Here is a 21,433-nt window from a genome sequence, read left to right on the forward strand (position 1 = left end):
TGAAAATATTCTTCCTTCCAAATTGTCATTGGGCAATAAAGCCTAACAGCACTTACCAATAACATTAACATTAATTTCTCCAGACACTGAGGCAACAGGATTTTGAAGCTCCAAAGTATATATTCCTTTGTCAGGACGTTCACTTGGAGAAATAACAAGCTCTGCAAAGGTTGCAGTTGTATCGATCTTAACACGTTCATTATTTTCCAAGACTGTACCATTCACTGACCATATGGCAGTAGGAGTTGGGTAGCCAGTGATAGGAACACGTATTTTAAGAGGCTCAGGAACAATGACTTCAAGGCCATCTTTAAAAGCACTTAAATCCATGGTGGGTGGTGCTAAAAAATAAGAAAATTATACAATATATAGGTAAATACTCTTGTCCGTATTTGAAATGAAAATTTTGGGAAGCAATTTAGATACTTACAGTGAGGATCATCTGCGGTAAGTGGTCCTAGGCTTTCTGTAGGATCTGATATGCCGGCAGCATTCTCTGCAGAGACTCTGTAGTAATATTTTGCCAATGGCTTCAAGCCGGTTACCTGACATAAAACATTTATCAGATTATTACTAAATAGGAACTCTTATTTTTATAACAATATCTGCCATAATCTGCCATCTTTCAACACACCTTGTATGTAAGATCGGGTATGAGTCTCACGTTACAACGAACCCACTTGTCTGTGCCTTCTTCACATCTCTCCACAATATAGCCTAATACTGGGCTTCCTCCATCCTGAAGAGGAGGCTCCCATGTAAGTTGAACAGATTCCTTGGTTTGCTTAGCATGAGTAAGATTGATAGGAGGACTTGGTTTATCTATAAAGGATAATACACACTATTAGTTGTCTTAAACCAGTAACATTTTAGTTGAATTTATATCAGCTATGAGCATGTGTATACCAATAGGATCCCGGATCTTTACAGCGCGTGTTGCGGCACTTGGTTTGCCAACACCAGCTTGATTTTGAGCTCTCACTCGGAAAATGTATTCCTTGTTCTCCACAACATCATTAAGAGTTGCTCCCAGCTCCTCTGGTTTAGTAACCATGGCAGCATCCCACTTGATTGAAGCTCTGTCACGCAGCTCAACAATGTATGCAGTTATTGGTGATCCACCATCGTACTCTGGTGGTTCCCAGGTCAGTGAAGCCCCGAAGCGATTGACATCAACAACATCTACATTCAAAGGAGGTCCTGGAACATCTATAATATAGAATAATTTAAATAAAATTATAATCTATAACACAATAAAAATTGCCTTTCTTCCACCATTGTTGTTTAGTGCTTACCATACTTGCTCTTGGCTTCAACAGGTCTATCTGTTTCTACTGGTTCTCCAGCACCTACTCTGTTCTTTGCGCTGACACGGAAGAGATATTCCACACCACCCTTCTGGAGTCCAGTGACTGTGTATTCACAGCTATCTGCATGGTCAGTGACGAGTACCCAGGTCTTACGCTTAACATCTCTTCTTTCAATGATGTAGCCAGTGATTTTACTACCACCATCGCTCTCTGGTTCTTCCCAAGCCAGGCAGACTTCTCCATCAAATGTGTCAACAACTTCAAGGTTTCGAACAGGTCCAGGAACATCTGAAAAGTTTTTTTTATTTTTGTTATTAAAGTTCAAATAAAAAATAAGACATTCCCATAGCATCAAAGCATAACTTACCGATTACATCCAGATTGATATGTGCTTCTGCCTTGCCATGTTTATTGTGCAGTGTGATTGTATAGAATCCTTTGTCAGCTTTCTTTGTTTCAGGGATTCTGAAGCTTGAGTTATTTGCTGTAGTATCAACATAAACGTCAGGTAAAGTTTCATCTCCCTTACGCCATTCAGCTTCAGCTTTTGGATAGGAGTCGTATGGTACATTCATTGTAAGTGGTTTGCCAGCATCAATCACAATGTTCTGGTCTGCTGTCTTGATCTTTGGTGCAGCTGTTGATGACACAATGCGATTAATACATTTATTTCTACTTGCTTTATTAAATTTATTTTTCAGATAAAAATGTAAACACTGTATTTCCATTACGTTAATGTATTCTTGTTACATTATGGTATAATAGACATAGAGTATTCATTAAAAATTACTGTACCTGCTAACTCAAGTTTTGCTCTTGCTTCTTTGTCTTTGGCGATAAATCTGTATTCACCCTGATCACGGGGTCGGATTTCACACACTTGCATTCTGTGGACTTTTCCTTCACTCATCATTTGATGTTTGTCTCCCTGGACAATGATCATGTTATTTCTCAACCATTTGACTTCAACTCTGTCTTTGTTTAATTCGGCCTCAAAGATGACATCTGAACCTGGTGCTTCGTAGGCATCAAGTGGTGGCCTGATAATCTCAATTGGAATTTCTTAATAAAATAAAGAAAAATTGTAGATGAGAATAAAATAAACAATATATAGAAATTGGGGTTATTGGGTATATTTGTGTTAACAATTATATATGTGTACCTTCAACAAAAAGTCTAGCTCTGGATTTCCTCTCATCGACTCCGCAAGAATATTCACACTCGTCTTCTGGTCTGCAGTCTTTGATAATAAGTCTGTGGAGGCTTCCATCTTTCTCAAATTGGTATCTTAAGAAAAAAAAATTAAAATAAATATATATCATATAGTACAAGTATATTATATATTACAAGTAAAATTCTGATAATAGTACATGGATGAAATATCAGCATAAAATGCCCAATGTTCTTACTTTTTGTTTTCTCTGAGTTCCCGGCCATTTCTGTACCATTTCACTGCTGCTTTCTCCTTGGAGAGCTGGCATGTGAATACTGCATCCTCAAATTCAATAACAGTTTGGTCTTGTAGATGTTGTACAAAATCTGCTGGGGCTTCTGTGATCAAAAGCTCTGCCACTGCCTTGTCTTGTCCAGCAATGACAGTGTATTCGCCTTCATCAACAAACCCACAGTCTTTGATGATCAGAGAATGTTTGAATTTGTCAACTTTGTACAAAACTCTTTTGTCCAAAACAACTTCCTGGCCGTTCTTCATCCACATGACTGTTGCATTTGGACGATTGACTTTACAGCAGAAAGTGACTGATTTCTTCTCCATTGTCTCGATATCTTCAATGGGTTCAACAATCCTCAGGTCCTCCTCTGAAATAGGACATGAAAATAAATATGATTTAAGACATTGCAATCTGATGTAGTGGAGTACTTCTTGAAAACTCGTTCACTAGCTTTTTACCTGAAACAGTTAAAGCTCCGGAAGACTTCACTTGTTCACCTCTGTTGTTACTCAGTTGTACTGTGTAGGTGGCTTGGTCATCTAGGTGAGCATCTCTTATTCTAAGAGTATAAACTAAATCTTTATGTACCATGACATATTTGGGGCTGTCAAATATTGATTCATCATTCTTGAACCATTTAGCTTTGGCCCCTTCTGTGTTGACTTCGCAGTTAAAGACAAGCTCTTGTCCTTCTTTAACTTGTTGGTCCTTAACAGGAGTTACGATCCTGAGTCTCTCTGCAAAGCGAAACATTCAATGTTAAGCCCAGAATAAGAATTAGACATAACAGACACACATGCATCATATACAAATAAAGAATATGGTACATATTTAAACAGTCATTGACTTAACGGTTGACTTTTTCCCCTTGTGTGTGTACTCCATTGAAAACAATGAAACACAAGAAAATGTGCAGAGTTTACAACTTATGTTTCATGGGCATTTTATGGTTAAAAATACAGTCAATTTTACTCCAAATAAACATGGCCTTAAGGTGGTCATACATATTGGATAGGTGTTAGCTTGTTTGGCTGACAGCTATTTCTCCTGACCCTCATATGTATATGCACACTCATCATGACCGAGCGTGCATATGTTCTGAATGAGGAGAAAGCAGCAGCCAGCCTCCTTTAGCAGTGGCTTATGTCCTTGAGAACAAAATATCAAAATCAGTCAGTAGAAACGGATCTGCAATATTTATCTAATCTGTATGGCTAGCTTTAGGCTATGTTCATGTATAGTATTTCCATTTGTCTTTTCGGCACTCTTTTTCAACCAAAATAAGAAGTGAAACTGACAGGGCAAAATTATAATGGAAAGATATGCCCAGTTTCTGTGTTTTCAACCCACTCCTGCTTTTGGTTGAACACTGACTAAAAGCCTGATGGAAATACTATGTGTGAACATAGTCTAAATGTTTGACCTATACATTCTTTTTAGGACAATATTTATTTTCATGTCTTATAACTTACCTATGACTTTCAGTTGTGCTGGTGCCCTGGATTGTCCAATCATGGCGGCATAGGTTCCTTCATCGTCTTTTGGTACTGCATCCTTAACAACAAGAATTCTCTTCTTGCCATCAGTAAGGATGTCGTACTTATCACCAGACTGAAGGATCACATCATCCCTGACCCATTGGACTTCAAAAGCTTCTTTTGAAACAGAGCAGACAAATTCTGCTTTATCGCCCTCTAGCACCTCAATGTTTTGTGGTCTGGAAATAAATTCAGCGGCAAGTTCTAAAAAGAGGAGACATGAGTTTACCAGGATATCCTAAAAATTATAACATGTTTTATATCAATATAAAGACATTACTTACCCTTTATTCCAAGCTTTCCTGTTGTTCTGGAGCTTGGCAATCTACAGTTGTATTCTCCAGCATCAGCCAAGTTAATATTATTAATGATTAAAACTCGTTTTCTGCCCTCAGCAATGTGCTCATATCTTCCGCCATCTGGTAGCTCAGTGTCTCCTTTAAACCAAGTGACATCAGCGCTGGCCTTTGAGACCTCACAAACCAGTTTGACAGAGTCAGATTCAGATGCTTCAATATTAGGAAGATTTTTAGTGAAATAAGCTTCTTCCTCTGTAATACAAAAGACCGGGTTAGATAATGGCAATACTACATAGCATGTTACATTTCCATTCTCTTTTATGTGATTATGGTATGTAGCTAGAACTTACCAATGACTGTAAGCAGTCCAGAGGTTCTGGCCATTTTTGACTCACAGACATATTCTGCCTCATCATCAAATACGCATTTGCTCACAACCAAGGCACGTGTCACTCCTTGGGAAATGATATCATATTTTTTGCCCTTTCGAATTTCAATTCCATCCTTGAACCACCGCACCTTTGGCAAAAAGTTATCAAAGTTAGTAGAGGAAAGAAAACTGAATATATTTATAGTTTGTACAACATCTAGAACACTTAGAAATGAATAATAAAGTATCAGAAGGTACCTTGGCACTCTCACGGGAAATCTCGCACTCGAAGCGTGCGGTTTCCTTCTCTTTAACTTCAAGGTCTGTAAGTGGTTTGGTGAATTCAACAAATGGAGCTGTGGAAAAGATTAATATTTGAGTCATATGTTTTTTTCCCATTCAATATCTCAAATTAAATAAATGTATAAAATATTAATAAACCTGTGGATTTAAGTAGAATAAATGCCTAGATATAGCAACTTACGTTCTACATTCAAGAATGCAGACGTCTTGAAACCTTTGGCATCACAAGTATATGTCTTTACATCATCCAGTGTGCAGCCATGAATGATAAGTTTTCTGACTCGGCCATCAGCAATAATGTCATATTTCTTGGTCTTGTGGATTTCTGTGCCATTCTTAAACCATTTAACCTCAGCATTTTCCCTGGACACTTCACACTCAAGAACTGCAGTGGCTTCCTCTTCTACTGTTTGGTCCTCGAGAGGTTTGGTAAATTCAACTGGAGGTTCTACAAGGTTAAACATTAGTTAGCTTAGTGCTCTATGTGCTTATGCTTGGAAACAGAAAGAGAGAAACTTTACCTTTAACTATCAAGTTGGCCTGTGTCTTGAAGTCTTTAGCAGTAAGTTTTACTTCTCCAGCATCTGGCAGCTGCACATCCCTTAGTGTGATAGTGTGAACTCTTCCCTCAGCACGTGTTACAATCTATCAATACAAATACTCTTTCATTATGAGACTCTCCATACTAGATTAACACCTACTTGTTACTACTTCGCATTTACAGAAAACAAGTAAGCCCATACTATTTCTTATAGGCTTGCAAACATAAGCCATGTTCCCACGCAATCCTGGTTACATGAGCAATGCAAGTTATTTTATTTTGTTTTTAAATAAATTGCTATAAATTTTAATATGTATAGCATTTCTATAAAAAGGAAAACAAAACTACACAATAGAGGCAATTAACTATTTATCTATTTAACTATGCATTGTTGTATATAATTCATCATAAGCAGTATTTTCTTTCTCTGTACTTTACATAACTAATTTTTTTCTACTTTTTTAGTAGAACATTTCCTGTATAATGCTATAAATAAGATAAAAATAATGCTAATGATGATATAATAATGATGCATAATAATTATAGTGGTAATAAAAAAATAAAAAAAAAAGTCAAATTTATTTTATATGCTAAATATCACAAATACTATACCTTACCGTTCCAATTTTTTGTAAAATTATAATATGTAACATAAAACTGGTTGCTTGTTAATGCAGTAAGGTTAGAATAATGTTTTTTAATTAGTTAGTGCTCTGGTATCTTGACATGTAAAAGGAGCACTTGAAGCTGGGATAAAAATAGCAGACGAGAGAGCACTTGGAGTGCAAATCTGGGCACAAAGTTATGCTGTCAATTGCCTGAAATGGAATCTTAAGCCTTCTAATCCCCATATATGCACAATCCTTTACTACTGTTATCAAGTGAATGAAAAACGAATTAAGCAAGGCATGTTACTAACCATACCTTATCATAGACACAATATCAACTAAATAATTTAAAAAATTCTAATATTTTTCAGTTAGTTACAGTTAAAGATACCAAATTTGCATTGTACATAAAACTTCAATTATTTTGCTCATTTAACAAATATGAATGAGTTTGAAATACAAAAACCTGCTAATATTCACAGATTTTATTTTAATATAAATTGTTAAAGCTTTCTAACCTTATCGCTTGGTTCCAGTTTCTGTCCATTAAGGAACCACTCCACAGGGATCCCTTCATAAGAAAGTTCACACTCGAAGGTAGCCGTCTCCCCAGCTGTTACAGTCACATCCTTCAAGGGCCTTAGCAGGCCAATTACTCGGGCTTTTCCAACAGAAGAAGACATTTTCCATTAAAATCCTCCTTCGCAGGAGAGCACAGGCCCTTTACCCTCCAATTTCCATTGCGGCTTCCCACCAGGATGCTGAGGGCTGCACTGAAACTATTTAAAGTCTTGCTCTGACTGTGGCCTCCAGGAGCTACTAGGGGGTGGGAACTGCCTCAATTTGCATATGGTGTTTCCTTACATTGAACAGTCAGCAGTATATAGTATGTGTGTAGCATCTGTCTACCCACCAATCAACCACATGTCTTCTGCTACATATGGCATACCTCTTCTAAAATAGCAAGCCTCCTATTGGACAGGAACAGGTGGCACCTGGCTATTTTATCTGCTGCTGTCAATCAAGCTCTTGGCACTTTCCAAAATTATAACCATAATGTAGTTAACATGCCAACACAGCAAGTCTTTCTTTGTAACTATCCTCTTTCATAACAACTTATTAGATAAGCATCCATAGTATCAATGATTACACAATACTTTCTCACTAACTAGCTGGTCGATTTTCTATACATAAAATAGATATCCCCTATATCATACTGACAATACTATATATCAAAGTTACATATTTGAATTAAAGCAATGCATTACCTTTCACTTTGAGATGTGCACTGGATTTTGCATTAGCTGCTTGGAAATCTACTCCACCAGCTTGGTCCATACGGACATTGTAAAGAATGAGGAAATGCTTTTTGCCCTCTTCTTTGATCTCACAATCCTAAGAAAACACATTTAAAAAATTCATTGTAATTAAAAATTTCACATTTTCCTCTGTTTCGACCTTGCTAAGCCCTTTATATACATACATATATTTTATATACTCATTTAGGTGTAATATATATATATATATATATATATATATATATATATATATATACATACATTTTACAAAAATATATTTTCACCATATTCCTGCAATTAAAAGGAAGCTAAACTATCTCTACATAAATTCATTGTTTTAACGTTTAGTTTAGGGTTACTGTAAAAGTAAAAAAAAAAAAAATTAGATTGTCAGGTCAGTGTATGGCATACCAGGGAACCTGAGTATAATGTGTGGGTAGGGGTAATTTATTTGTAGTACTTTTAAAAGGTTTACTTATGGCCTATACAGAGGACTACATTCGAGCTGTATCTTTGAAAGGATAAAACTAGTATAACAGGGGACTTTTTTATTTTTAAGCTTTTGGGTAAGGGGAAATATGTACTTCAATGTAAAACAGCTCACAGCTTTGAAAAAATACCAGAAAAGGTAAGACTAAATTTAGCTCATGCTAGAAATACTTACTGGAGAAGAATGTAAAGCCTCTCCCTTCAACTTCCAGTTAGCATGCACCTCTTCTTCAGAAATTTCAGTCTCAAAACGAGCAGTTTCTGTTTCCATAACTTCCACACTGTACAGAGGGCGGACAACCTTGATGTCACGCTCTATAGCAGATAAATAAAAAACGGATGTTATTAAAAAAAATTCTTTCATGGCACAAAATGATGAGTTTGTGAATGGTTTATATAAGTCACCTTCAATGTTGAGCTTGGCAGTTGTTTGGTCAGTACCACAGTCGCAAGTGTATTCACCGATGTCTTTCTTTGAAGCCTTTTTGATGGTAAGAATACGTTTCTTTCCGTCTGACTTAATTATGATGTTTTTGGATGGGACTATTTCCTGTCCATCCTTTAACCATTTTACCGGCGCTTTGGATTTGCTGACCTCACAGAGCAGCACAACTTCATCCTTCTCCACAGCGGTGTAGTCTTGAAGTTTGGTGATGAAATATGGATCGCCCTCTGCAAGAAAAGCATACAATTATAAATGTCAAAATAGGTTAGCAGATATTTTTCCCCGCGAAGGCATTTTTGTTCAAACTTACCAAGCACAGTAAGTTTGGCATCACTTGTTTTTCCCATAGCTTCAACTTTAATCAGAGAGGTGTCATCCAGAGTGACATCTTTGAATTTGATAGTGTGGAATTTGCCATCGTCATGCATTGAAACTGACTTGCTAGGATGAAGGCGCTGGTCATTCTTCAACCAACTAACTTGGATGTTATCATGAGACAATTCAACAGTGAATTCAGCTGTTTCTTGTTCTTTAACAGTTACATCTTTGAGTGGTGTCACAAATTCAAGACGAATGCCTAAAACACACACATACAAACACAATGTTTTGTAAAAAGCATAGATGGCATTGAAAAATCGAAAGATTTGTGTGCACCTAGGCTACTTCTAATAGGAAGAAATAAATAACGGACAAAAGCAAACCTTCAATGATGAGTTTTCCAGTGGTTCTCTTATCCTCTGCTTCAAACATGTATTTGGCTTCATCCTCAAAGGCAACTGATTTGATCACCATAGAATGTCTGGTGCCTTCAGCAAGAAGCTCGTATTTGTCATCTCCTGAAAGCTCCTGGGATCCTTTCAGCCAACGGAAAGTCTTAGGCAGTCTGGAGGTTTCACATTCAAATCTTGCTTCATCTTTTTCATACACCTTGACGTCAGTGAGTGGGGTAATGAAGATGAGTGGAAGCTCTGTGAAAATATACAGGTGTTGGTTACAAAAGGTTCATAACACAATCCATGGCTATGTTCACACAACCTCAATAAAAAGAGAAAAGGACACATTTTCCTTTTAACAAGATGTCCGTTATTGCCACTATGTAATTGACTTCAATGCAATGCATTGAAGTCAATGGAATGACGGACGCCCAGTGCATACAATGTATAAAATGACGGACGTTGCCTGCACGGATGTCAAAATATTGATCATGACAATTATTTTCGGATCTCTTTTGAAAACAGCGGATGTTATTTTTTAGTTGTTCACACACAGGTTTTCTTTTTCACCAACCTTTCACCGTTTTTACTATTAAATTCAATGGACTTTTCATTTAAAGACATGCTCAAAGGCCAATTGGTCCTCCTAAACTAGAATCACATTTGAGCTGTTGCATTATGTTTTTAGGCATTATATATATATGTATACTTATATGTTATATTATATTGAGTCTTGCTATTATATACTTATATATATATTATACTATATATTGCAGGGGCGTAGCTAGGGGTTCAGCCTAGGGGGGGGCGAGCAAGTCTGAGTGGGCCCCCAACCGATTATGTTACCCAAAGGGAACCTCACTTGACAACAATGCTTTCTAAATAATAAAGGGTATATTCTGCTCCATTACTCATAGTGAATTAAGATTAAGAGCAGTGTTAGAGGCTTCTACATTTACATATATAGACACATAAAATGAAAGAGGTTCTTCAGGATAAGAAAAACATGATTGCTCTCTTCTAGAAAAAAACACCACCCCTGTCTTTATCTTGTGTGTGTGTGTGTGTGTGTGTGTGTGTGGTATTGAAGCTCAGTTGCTTTCCCCATGTCCCACACTGTTTTCCACATGATCAGCTCCCTCTGTTTCCACATGTCCAGCTCCCCCTGTTTTCACATGTCCAGCTCCCCCTGTTTCCACATGTCCAGCTCCCCCTGTTTCCACATGTCCAGTTCCCCCTGTTTCCACATGTCCAGCTCCCCCAGTTTTCCACATGTCCAGCTCCCCCTGTTTCCACATGTCCAGCTCCTTCAGTTTTCCACATGTCCAGCTCCCCCAGTTTTCCACATGTCCCGCTCCCCCTGTTTCCACATGTCCAGCTCCTTCAGTTTTCCACATGTCCAGCTCCCCCAGTTTTCCACATGTCCAGCTCCCCCAGTTTTCCACATGTCCAGCTTCCCCAGTTTTCCACATGTCCAGCTCCCCCTGTTTCCACATGTCCAGCTCCCCCTGTTTCCACATGTCCAGCTCCCCCAGTTTTCCACATGTCCAGCTCCCTCTGTTTCCACATGTCCAGCTCCCCCAGTTTTCCACATGTCCAGCTCCCTCTGTTTCCACATGTCCAGCTCCCCCTGTTTCCACATGTCCAGCTCCCCCAGTTTTCCACATGTCCAGCTCCCCCTGTTTCCACATGTCCAGCTCCCCCAGTTTTCCACATGTCCAGCTCCCCCTGTTTCCACATGTCCAGCTCCCCCAGTTTTCCACATGTCCAGCTCCCCCTGTTTCCACATGTCCAGCTCCCCCAGTTTTCCACATGTCCAGCTCCCTCTGTTTCCACATGTCCAGCTCCCCCAGTTTTCCACATGTCCAGCTCCCCGTTTCCACATGTCCAGCACCTCCCCCCCCCTGTTTTCCACATGTCCAGCACCTCCCCCCCCTGTTTTCCACATGTCCAGGTCAGCCTTCCCCTGTTTACCAGCTGGGTTGTCTGTCCCTGTGTGCAGCAGCAGCAGTCATAGGCGGCCGTCCGGCACTGACCTGGTGCGAGTGCGGGAGACGGAACAGCGCGGCGCCATAGGTGATTGACAGGTGGGCGGGCCAGGGCGGCGCACGTACCCGCAGCGGTGCGCTGAGGCCGTACACAACCTCAGTGCACCTGATCAGGTTAAGATGGCGGCGGGAGGGGGAGGGAGGGCACTGTGGCTGCACTCACCCATCCAATGGCGGGCGATGGCGGGCGGCGGCGGCAGCGGCGTCAAAAATTTCTGGAGATCACAGTGGGCCCCTGCCAGAGTGGGCCCGGGGGCGGCCGCCCCCCTTCTCCATCAAATTTCGCTACTGATATATTGTATACTTATACTCAGGCTCGGACTGGGCCACCGGGGGGCCGGGGAAACCCCCGGTGGGCCCCGAGCTGGAGTGGGCCCCGCCCCCTGTCAGGGGACACAGGACTGGAGACTGCAGCCATGTGGTCTCCAGCCAGCAAGCCCAGCCGGGGCCCCGTGCTCCCGGGGGGCCCACTCGGGTGCGGCACCTATCTTTTTAACTGGAAGCGATCGCAACAATCGCTTCCAGTTAAATGTAGTGTGCTGATTGACAGCGCGAGAAGCCATAGGCTTCCCGCCCTGTCAATCACTCTTATGACCGCAAGCAGCGTTTGCTTGCGATCACAAGAGTGTCAGTGTCACCTCCGCTCCCGCCCCCGACAGATCCGCAGCATCCTGGGGAAGTCCCGGGCAGCACGTCGCTTCTGAGTTCAGTGTGCGCTGCGGCGGCTGGGACTTCCGGCTGGGAGCGTGTACCGGAAGTCTCAGCCGCCGCGGCGCACACAGAGCTCAGAGGCGACGTGCTGCCCGGGACTTCAACAGGATGCGGCTGATCTGTCGTGAAGAGAGAAGAAGACACCCGCGACCGACGGGGGAGCGTGTTGTAAGGTGAGTTGTTTTTGTTTATTTTTAGGGGGACATCAGGAGAGGGCTATATGGGGGATGGACAACAGAAGGGGGGCTATATTGGGGTGAACAACAGAAGGGGGGCTATATGGGGGATGGACAACAGAAGGGGGGCTATATGGGGGATGGACAACAGAAGGGGGGCTATATGGGGGATGGACAACAGAAGGGGGGCTATATGGGGGATGGACAACAGAAGGGGGCTATATGGGGGATGGACAACAGAAGGGGGGCTATATGGGGGATGGACAACAGAAGGGGGCTATATAGGGGGTGAACAACAGAAGGGGGCTATATGGGGGATGGACAACAGAAGGGGGGGCTATATTGGGGTGAACAACAGAAGGGGGGCTATATGGGGGATGGACAACAGAAGGGGGGGCTATATGAGGGATAGACAACGAAAGGGGGGCTATATGGGGGATGGACAACAGAAGGGGGGCTATATGGGGGATGGACAACAGAAGGGGGGCTATATGGGGGATGGACAACAGAAGGGGGCTATATGAGGGATAGACAACGAAAGGGGGCTGTATAGGGGGATGGACAACAGACGGGGGCTATATAGGGGGGTGAAAAACAAGGGGGCTATATAGGAGGTGAACAACAGAAGGGGGCTATATGGGGGATTAACAACAGGAGGGGGGCTATATAGAGGGATTAACAACAGAAGGGGGCTATATGGGGGATTAACAACAGAAGGGGGGCTATATAGAGGGATTAACAACAGAAGGGGGCTATAGGGGGATTAACAACAGAAGGGGGGCTATATAGAGGGATTAAAAACAGAAGGGGGCTATTTAGGGGGGTGAACAACAGAAGGGGGCTATATAGGGGGGTGAACAACAGAAGGGGGCTATATAGGGGGTGAACAACAGAAGGGGGCTATATAGGGGGGTGAACAACAGAAGGGGGCTAAATAGGGGGTGAACAACAGAAGGGGGCTAAATGGGGGGGGCAACAGAAGGGGGCTAAATAGGGGGGTGAACAACAGAAGGGGGCTATATAGGGGGATGGAAAACAGAAGGGGGCTATATAGGGGGATGGACAACAGAAGGGGGCTAAATAGGGGGGTGAACAACAGGAGGGGGCTATATAGGGGGATGGAAAACAGAAGGGGGCTATATAGGGGGATGGACAACAGAAGGGGGCTATATAGGGGGATGGACAACAGAAGGGGGCTATATAGGGGGGTAAACAACAGAAGGGGCTATATAGGGGGGTGAATAACAGAAGGGGGCTATATAGGGGATTGACAACAGAAGGGGGCTAAATAGGGGTGTGAATAACAGAAGGGGGCTATATAGGGAGGTGAACAACAGAAGGGGGCTATATAGGGGGGGTGAACAACAAAAGGGGGCTGTATAGGGGGATGGACAACAAAAGGGGGCTGTTTTGGGGCGATGGACAACATAAGGGGGCCATATAGGAGGATGGACAACATAAGGGGCTATATAGGGGGATTGACAACAGAAGGGGGCTATATAGGGGGATGGACAACATAAGGGGGCTGTATAGGGGGATGGACAACAAAAGGGGGCTATCTACAGTATATGCGGGATGGATAACACAGGGGAGCCATTTATAAGGGGGACAACATAGGGGAGCCATTTATAGGTGAGACAACACAGGGGGGATGTATATAATAGGGCATGCACAGAGGGGGTCATATACTATTGGGCAGTGATAGGGAACCTTGGCTCTCCAGCTAATGCAAAACTAAAGCTTTAGCTGTGGCTGTCCAGGCATGATGGGAGTTGTAGTTTTGCAACAGCTGGAGGGCCAAGGTTCCCTACCCCTTGTATAGGGGATGCACAGAGGTTGTCATCTACTATAGGGGGACTGCGCATAGGGGGATTTCTACTATAGTAGATGCACATGGGGCCATCTGTATGGAAGACTGAACAAGGGACCAGTAAAGGGGCCAATACAGATGTGCAGTGTGTAGAGAGATGAGGATGGTGCCAGAGTGTGAAGCCTAATATGTCTGTCTGGCAGATTCTGTGGATTCGTGGCTCGGAGAAGTTCTGATGGCCCAGGGCAGATGGAGAAGAAAATGAAAAGCGAAGAACTCCGATCAGAGAAGACGTCTCCTGTGAGTCACCTGATGTAACTGCAGTGTAATGTATATGGTGTATAGAGCCTGTGTAGAGCTGGGTCTGCCTCTATATGACTGTATGAGGTGATAGTGGTCTGTGTACAGAGGATTTTATTCAGTAGCAGTGGTGACGGTGTAAGTCAGTATGTGGTGGTACTAGTCAGTAGTAGCGGCGGTAATATTTCCCCCTTGTATACTGGTAATATTGGTCATAGTATACAGGATTTGGTCAGCACCAGTATAACGGTAATATGTATGGTGATACTATTTCCCTCCTATATACTGGTATTATTGGTAATATCAGTCTTGGTATACAGGATCTGGTCAGTAACAGTATGGCGGTAATATGTGTGGGGATATTTGCTCTTTATATACTGGTGTTATTGGTAGCTGTATGACTTTTGTATCTGTATAAAGTGTTATCATGCAAAGAAACCTGTCTTATAGCCAATTGCACAGGGCAATTATAGGTAACAAAAGCTCTTAGGAAGCCCCATGTAAAAGTGTCAGAGATCAGCTGACGCGCAAATGCCCGCTAGTCGGCTGATTTGATCTTTTGTGCAGCTGTATAAATCATTGTTGTTGGCCGCACATCTCGGTGTATTCCTGCCCTGCTGATTAGCAATCGTTTGCAGCCCTACACTGCCCCATATCACACCGTGTTAATGGACCCTTATTAATGTTACCATAGATAAGTATAGTGGCTGAAGGGTGGGCCCCATGAATGATTTCCCCTGGTGGGCCCAAGCACTCCAGTCCGACACTGTTTATACTTATTCTAAACCCACCTTTGACTTTGAGATTAGCCTCATTTTTGGCATTAGCAGCCTGGAAGGCAACCTCGCCAGCCATATCCAGTTTGCAGTTATATAATATCAGGACATGTTTCTTTCCATCCTGGATGATTTCACAGTCCTTTTTTAAGAAAAAAATATAAATTAGCAATTAGCAATTCATTACTAGAAAATGATTCCCACCAATATCATGGTAAATGCAATAAAAGAACTAAGCACTCAATATTATTGATGTCTTACAGGTGAAGGAGACAGGACCTCTCCCTTAAGTTTCCATTGGGCATGAACGTCAGGTTCTGAGACTTCCACTTCAAATCGTGCTGTTTCACCTTCGAATACCTCCACTCCGTACAAGGGGCGCTCAATTTTAATGACACGTGCTGCAAGGGCAAAGAATATTTATATTTATTTGAAAAACTATGAATAATTGCTACAATTAGATTCAGATGGTATTGGCCATTAACCTACCTTCTATGTTCACGGTTGCTTTGGTTTTATCTGTTCCACAGTCACATTCATAATCCCCTTTGTCTTTGTCTTCAACTTTCTTAATCTTCAGAATTCTGCGTGTGCCATCGGTCTTGATGGAGACATTCTTTGAAGCCTTGATCTCTTCACCGTTTCTGAACCATTTCACTGGTACATCTTTGCTAAGCTCGCACTCCAGAGTCATGTCATCTTTTTCCACTGCAGTGTAGTCTTGCAGTTTTACGGTGAAGAAAGGATCGGCCTCTGTAAACAGATTACCCGGAAATAATCAATGCAGTGCAGAGCGTATTGTAGAGGTAACATACCACCAGGCATGAAACCTTTACCTTTCAATTTAAAGGATAAACAAACACAAGACAGTACATACTATGACAGACATTTACATAATAACAATTAAAAGAGACATACAAACAAAGACACATAAATAAAAGTATATACAGACTTAACAAGGACAAAAACAACAGCACAAACAAAGAAAGACATAACACCAACCAACTCAGTTGGCATAAGTAATAAGAGCTTAAAGAGCTTGGATAAAAGAAATAAAAGACGAAAGAATAATAAGGCATAGGCACAATGATATAAAAATGCAGACAGGGAAGCGTAACAAAAATATCGATGAGCTTCTAGTGACAAAGATTCCACTGGAGAAGCTAAACTGCTATCCATTAAATTGCAGCTGGCATAGCCGTTGATGTGTGCCAAGAATGCAGAAAGAGGAAAGCATAAAAGAAAGAAAAAGCGACAAGGCAAGAAGAACTGTCCGATGGGTTTCATCCATAGTGGAAACAGATTGCTTATTTGTAATGGGCACTTAATTATATACATGTATATGAGCATAAAAAGAAGAAAAATTTATACTGAGATAAAAAGGCTATATGGCAAGGAGAATTGTCCGAAAAGTTTTATCCATAGTGGAAATCGATTGCTTATTTCATAATTGCCACATAATCATATGCATGTATATAATTATATTAATAACAATAATAGCTTTGCGAGTGCCATGGAGCAAATATCATACCTAATACTTTTAGATTAGCTGCTGTATGTAGACCTTTCACTTCTGCTTTAATTTGGGAGATGTCGTCCATAGTCACTTCTCTGATTTCCAGTCTGTGTTTCTTGCCCTCTTCAGAGATAAGAACAGTTCGACTAGTGTGTAGTTTCTTGTCATTTCTGTACCAGGTCACAGGCATATTCTCATGGGAAAGCTCAAAGTCAAAGACAGCAGTTTCTCCTTCCTTAACTGTCTGGTCTTTAAGTGGTGTAATAAACTTAAGTCTGACGCCTGAAATAGAAGTATTTCAAATAAACATACTGTTTAGTATGTTACCAGGTAGAAATCCACTCCATTTGAATGTAAAGGCAATAGTAAGTGCAAGAATGTAAGATTCTATGTAGTTTTTGGTATTTATATTGATATCTCATTTTTTAATAAATTGACCTATGGCTTTGTCCACCCATCCTTACTACTGTAAACAACTTGCCTTCAACCGTGAGCTTGGCTGTTGTCTTTTTGCCATCAACCTCTGCAGTGTATTCCCCTTCATCATCAAATGCAGAGTCATTAATGACAAGGATGTGCTTCTTTCCATCAGCAATAATGTCAAATTTGTCTCCGCCCTTGATAATATCTGGGCCTTTTGACCATATGACATTTGCTTCGCGAGTAAGAGCACATTCAAATCTAGCTTGGCGCTTCTCTGGAACGGTAACGTCCTTAAGAGGAATAGCGAAGTCGAGCTCAATTTCTAAAGACAGAAGGTGGTTCATAGAAAAGAGTTAAGAGAACAGGGAACATGTAACACTTAAAGTCAAATGATCATATAGTAAAATATACCTTTTACATGGAGGATGGCAGTGGTAAGGGCATTCAAAGCCTGGAACAGAACTTCTCCAGCTTGGTCAACCTTAACCTTATGTAGGGTAAGGAAGCGTTTTCCTCCTTCAGCTCTGATTTCACATGTCTATAGGGCAAGAAAAATTAAAGAATGCATTTTAACTCTATACAAAAACTATACCCAGAGATCATGAACATGTCAATTATTTTTTGGACGTTTTTTGTAAACGGCGGACGTAGGTTTTTACTTGTTCACACACAGTTTTTCCTTTTTCACCGTCCTTTCACCATTTTTACTATTAATTTCAATGGACTTTTAATTAAAGACACATCCAAAGGTCAATTAGTCCATCTAAACTAAAATAATGTACCAAAAGCCGTCTCTGCACTGACGGGCAGAAAACAGCAAAGTGACGTAATTTTAAACAGAGTGGAAAAAACGTGTGAACATAGCCTTACCCTTTTACCATAAGAATGTTTTTATTTTTTACTCACAGGTGATGGTCGTAGTACTTCGCCTTTCAGCTTCCATTCTCCTGGAATATCTTCCTCTGAAATCTCACAGTCAAAGGATGCAGATTCTTTCTCATAAATCTCAACATCCTGAATTGGTTTAAGGAGGTCAACTTCACGCTCTAAGATTATGAACATTAAAAAGTTATTTAATTATTTTCCATACTTTTCCATAAGTTATATAATAGTACAACTAGTATAACTATGTCTAATAGTATAATTATAACTATATCTAATAGTATAATGTTTACATACCACCAAGTGTGAGTTTTGCTGTGACTCTTTTTCCTTCAACCTCTACAGAATACTCTCCTACGTCATCAGGACCAGCATTTTTGATGATTAGGAAAATTTTATTTCCTTCCTTCACCAGTTCAGTTTTGTCATTTGGTTCTGCTGAAATCTCTTCATCGCCTTTGAACCATTTGATGTTTGGCGTATCCTTAACTATGTCTGCTGTAAATGTCGCTGCGGTCTTGGGTTTTACATGCTGGTCTCTAATAGGTTTAACCAACCAGTCACGGATGACCTCTACAAAATAGACAAAATTATAGCAAAAAATGTTAATGTAATATTTCATGTTGGAATATATTAAAATATTAAATGTATTACTCTTTAAAGACAGACTTTTTGAAAATTTGGTTTTGCATACATTAAATAAAAAAGAATCTTTTTTTAAACGTACCAACTACTTTGACGTTTGAAGAGCATCTGATATTAGCGCTTTCCACAGAGCAAGTGTACTTCCCAGCATCTGGATCATCGGCTGCAACGATGGTGAGTGTGCGATTCAAACCGATCACATTGATCTGGTATTTGCCTGGCGCATCAGTAAGTGGTTTCCCGTTTTTGGTCCAGACAACATCCCTGTCTTTGTTCAGCTCACAGCTCAAGTATAATGGCTGGGTTTTGACAACAGTGACTTCCTCTTCTAGGGTCTTTACAAAGCGTACTGGTAATTCTGCAGGAAATTGAAATGTATTATTTACACAGTATTATATTGCTATTGTAGAAATAAAAATAAATAAATAAAATATAAATCCAAATTTATCTCCAAAGCATTAATATTAAAGTTTTACAAAGTAACACAACATAAAAAAGATCAGAAATTATATAAATTCCATTTTTTTTCTTAATAAAAGCAAATACCTTCAACAATGAGTTTGGCTGTTGATGTCTTCTCTTTGTTTCCAAGTTTTGCAACACAAGTGTATTCTCCAGTGTCTGACAGCTGCACGTCAATGATATGAAGTTTTCTATCTTTGCCATCAGCAATAAATTTATGCTTGGGGCTTTCTCTCAGATTGCTGCCATCTTTCATCCAGGTAGTAATAGCAGTAGAAGGTGAAATAAGACACTCAAATATTGCAGAAGAGCCAACCGATTCTGCTTCTTGTAACACAATGTCCTTCAGCTCTTTAACAAACTTCAATGGAACTGCCTTCAATTGGTAACTAAATGCAGGCTCATCTGGAGGTTTGTCACCACCACTGCCAGGACGAAGCTTCTTCTTGTCAGCGTCGAGGGGTGAAGGTGTCTTTTTGACACCTAAAATTTAGATGTGGACATGGAAAAACTTGATGAAGCTTTCTATTACGTTAATATATCAATCTGATGGCACTCCAGGCATCATGCACATTTGAGGACGCATTCACAATGTATAGTTTTATACAGCAAGCAATGTACAATTAATGATAATGTAATGAATATACAGTAACTTAAAAGCAAAAGTATAACACTGAAGACTGGACATCACTAAAATAGCATAAGTTGTTTTCAATTAAAGAGACTTAAGAAATGTAATGTCAGTTCGAGTGAACAGGCGTCATGCTTCTGTTAGTCAATAAAGCTTTTTCAGTGTTATCATCCTTAAAAATACAATGCCAAACATACATCATTATCTTTCTGGAAACTTCATAAAATACATAATCACAACATGTTAAGAAAACCCTAAAAAGGCTGATGATTCGATAAAAAACACTGGTTGGCCACATATAGCTCAAACAACCCCAGAGACAATAAAGTGAAATAATGTTTTTTTTTCCCCCAAAGCTGGTCATCTCTCATAATTCATCATGGGATATGTGAAACCAATTGGAAAGACAAGTAAGGACACATCTATTTAAAAAAATAGATATCATATAGTCATGCCAAAGTGCAATATAATCTCACCTTTCAGTGGTAGTTTACCCTTTGGTGCTTCTTCTTTTGGTGCTTTACCATCTAAAGTGAAACAGTTAGTAAGTGATATTAGTATATATTTTTCTTACACCTTTTGTGCTCAACTTTCAAAACATATATTGTTAATTGCAGAGGTGAACTGTAATGAGTTGAATAAAACTGTAATGGACTAAACAGGTGATGAAAGTATATGAGGTGTGAAATGTCACCAAAAATATTCCCGTAGTCATGAAATAAAAACTAGAGAAATTAGCCAATGGAACATGCAAAACTGTGAACTTTTTAGATTGTGAATGCTTATGGATACTTGCTACTACGTCTTCTAAACATAGAACACAAAGACAGACAATGAAACATTATGAAAACAGATTTGAATGACAATAACATATTTTTGACCAGAGCAAAGAATGGACACATATGATGTAGAAACAGAATGAAAGACAACACATGGTTTCTTCTTCAAAGATGTGCATGAACAGAGTTTATGAATAAATGGAAATGATGATCACTGTCTTGAAGCATGTATGAAATAAGCTTTTCATCCAAGAATATTTAGCGCACATGAAAATGATGGTGGCTGGTGGCATATGAGGTTTTAAAGCAGATCTTTTTTTTTTTTTTTTGAGTGGAGACTTCTCACCTCGTCTTCCAATTGCCTTTGCTGGAGATTTTTTAATATGGCCGCTGTCCTCACTTAGTATGTCTTCCTCAGAACCATAGTCAGTGTGTTCAGAGAGACTTTCTATTTCTTGTTCCCATATTTCTTCTTCCTCTGCTTCCTCAGATTCTGTTTCAGTTTTAGGAGGACTTAGTTCCTTTTCTATTGCAGGGCTCCTTGGCAGAGGAGATTCTTTTTCTAAAGGTTTCTTTGCTTCAATTTTTTTCTGACCAATGGGTGTACTAGTTCTGCTGATCACCTTTAAAGGGGAGCCCTCTTTACCTAAGATGCCCTTGCTGGGTTGAATTTGCTCCTCAGTAGTTAGAGGAGTCTTAATCTTCTCAACTTTTTTAAGAACTGGAATTATAGGCTTTTCCTCAGCCTGTACTTTAGAAGTCATTTTATCTTTATCCATTGGAGTTTTTAGACGGCTGGTTTTCTGCAATTGGGAAAGACCTTCTTTCTTAAGGTCTTTGTCCTTTTCAGGTTGTACAATCTTTGCTTCTTTTCCAATCGGTCGCTTGACTTGTTCTTTTTTATCATCT

General features: G+C 40.3%; 1 protein-coding gene across 26 annotated transcripts in view; it reads right to left on the bottom strand.

Moving 5' to 3' along the window:
* Nucleotides 1-21,433, bottom strand: part of TTN (titin) — a 237,758-nt gene that overhangs the window by 76,883 nt on the left and 139,442 nt on the right. For 25 of the 26 annotated variants that reach the window (XM_069983050.1, XM_069983048.1, XM_069983045.1 and 22 more), the window contains 33 exons: nucleotides 20,222-20,272; nucleotides 19,199-19,597; nucleotides 18,735-19,010; nucleotides 18,305-18,580; nucleotides 18,032-18,171; nucleotides 17,537-17,663; nucleotides 17,184-17,447; nucleotides 16,718-16,984; nucleotides 15,676-15,939; nucleotides 15,448-15,587; nucleotides 15,202-15,328; nucleotides 9,354-9,620; nucleotides 8,963-9,229; nucleotides 8,613-8,879; nucleotides 8,383-8,522; nucleotides 7,689-7,815; nucleotides 6,939-7,081; nucleotides 5,793-5,916; nucleotides 5,453-5,719; nucleotides 5,227-5,324; nucleotides 4,949-5,117; nucleotides 4,584-4,850; nucleotides 4,234-4,503; nucleotides 3,220-3,498; nucleotides 2,720-3,128; nucleotides 2,473-2,597; nucleotides 2,106-2,372; nucleotides 1,678-1,947; nucleotides 1,296-1,598; nucleotides 907-1,209; nucleotides 635-822; nucleotides 431-545; nucleotides 57-341 (listed from right to left, as the gene is read on the bottom strand). In XM_069983050.1, the coding sequence (XP_069839151.1) occupies nucleotides 57-341; nucleotides 431-545; nucleotides 635-822; nucleotides 907-1,209; nucleotides 1,296-1,598; nucleotides 1,678-1,947; nucleotides 2,106-2,372; nucleotides 2,473-2,597; nucleotides 2,720-3,128; nucleotides 3,220-3,498; nucleotides 4,234-4,503; nucleotides 4,584-4,850; nucleotides 4,949-5,117; nucleotides 5,227-5,324; nucleotides 5,453-5,719; nucleotides 5,793-5,916; nucleotides 6,939-7,081; nucleotides 7,689-7,815; nucleotides 8,383-8,522; nucleotides 8,613-8,879; nucleotides 8,963-9,229; nucleotides 9,354-9,620; nucleotides 15,202-15,328; nucleotides 15,448-15,587; nucleotides 15,676-15,939; nucleotides 16,718-16,984; nucleotides 17,184-17,447; nucleotides 17,537-17,663; nucleotides 18,032-18,171; nucleotides 18,305-18,580; nucleotides 18,735-19,010; nucleotides 19,199-19,597; nucleotides 20,222-20,272 (7,281 nt within the window). The remainder of the gene's footprint in view (nucleotides 1-56; nucleotides 342-430; nucleotides 546-634; nucleotides 823-906; nucleotides 1,210-1,295; nucleotides 1,599-1,677; nucleotides 1,948-2,105; nucleotides 2,373-2,472; nucleotides 2,598-2,719; nucleotides 3,129-3,219; nucleotides 3,499-4,233; nucleotides 4,504-4,583; nucleotides 4,851-4,948; nucleotides 5,118-5,226; nucleotides 5,325-5,452; nucleotides 5,720-5,792; nucleotides 5,917-6,938; nucleotides 7,082-7,688; nucleotides 7,816-8,382; nucleotides 8,523-8,612; nucleotides 8,880-8,962; nucleotides 9,230-9,353; nucleotides 9,621-15,201; nucleotides 15,329-15,447; nucleotides 15,588-15,675; nucleotides 15,940-16,717; nucleotides 16,985-17,183; nucleotides 17,448-17,536; nucleotides 17,664-18,031; nucleotides 18,172-18,304; nucleotides 18,581-18,734; nucleotides 19,011-19,198; nucleotides 19,598-20,221; nucleotides 20,273-21,433) is intronic. The other variant, XM_069983038.1, reaches the window with a different exon arrangement.

Source organism: Dendropsophus ebraccatus, chromosome 9 (genome assembly GCF_027789765.1).
Source record: "Dendropsophus ebraccatus isolate aDenEbr1 chromosome 9, aDenEbr1.pat, whole genome shotgun sequence".
Taxonomy (NCBI): Eukaryota; Metazoa; Chordata; class Amphibia; order Anura; family Hylidae; genus Dendropsophus; species Dendropsophus ebraccatus.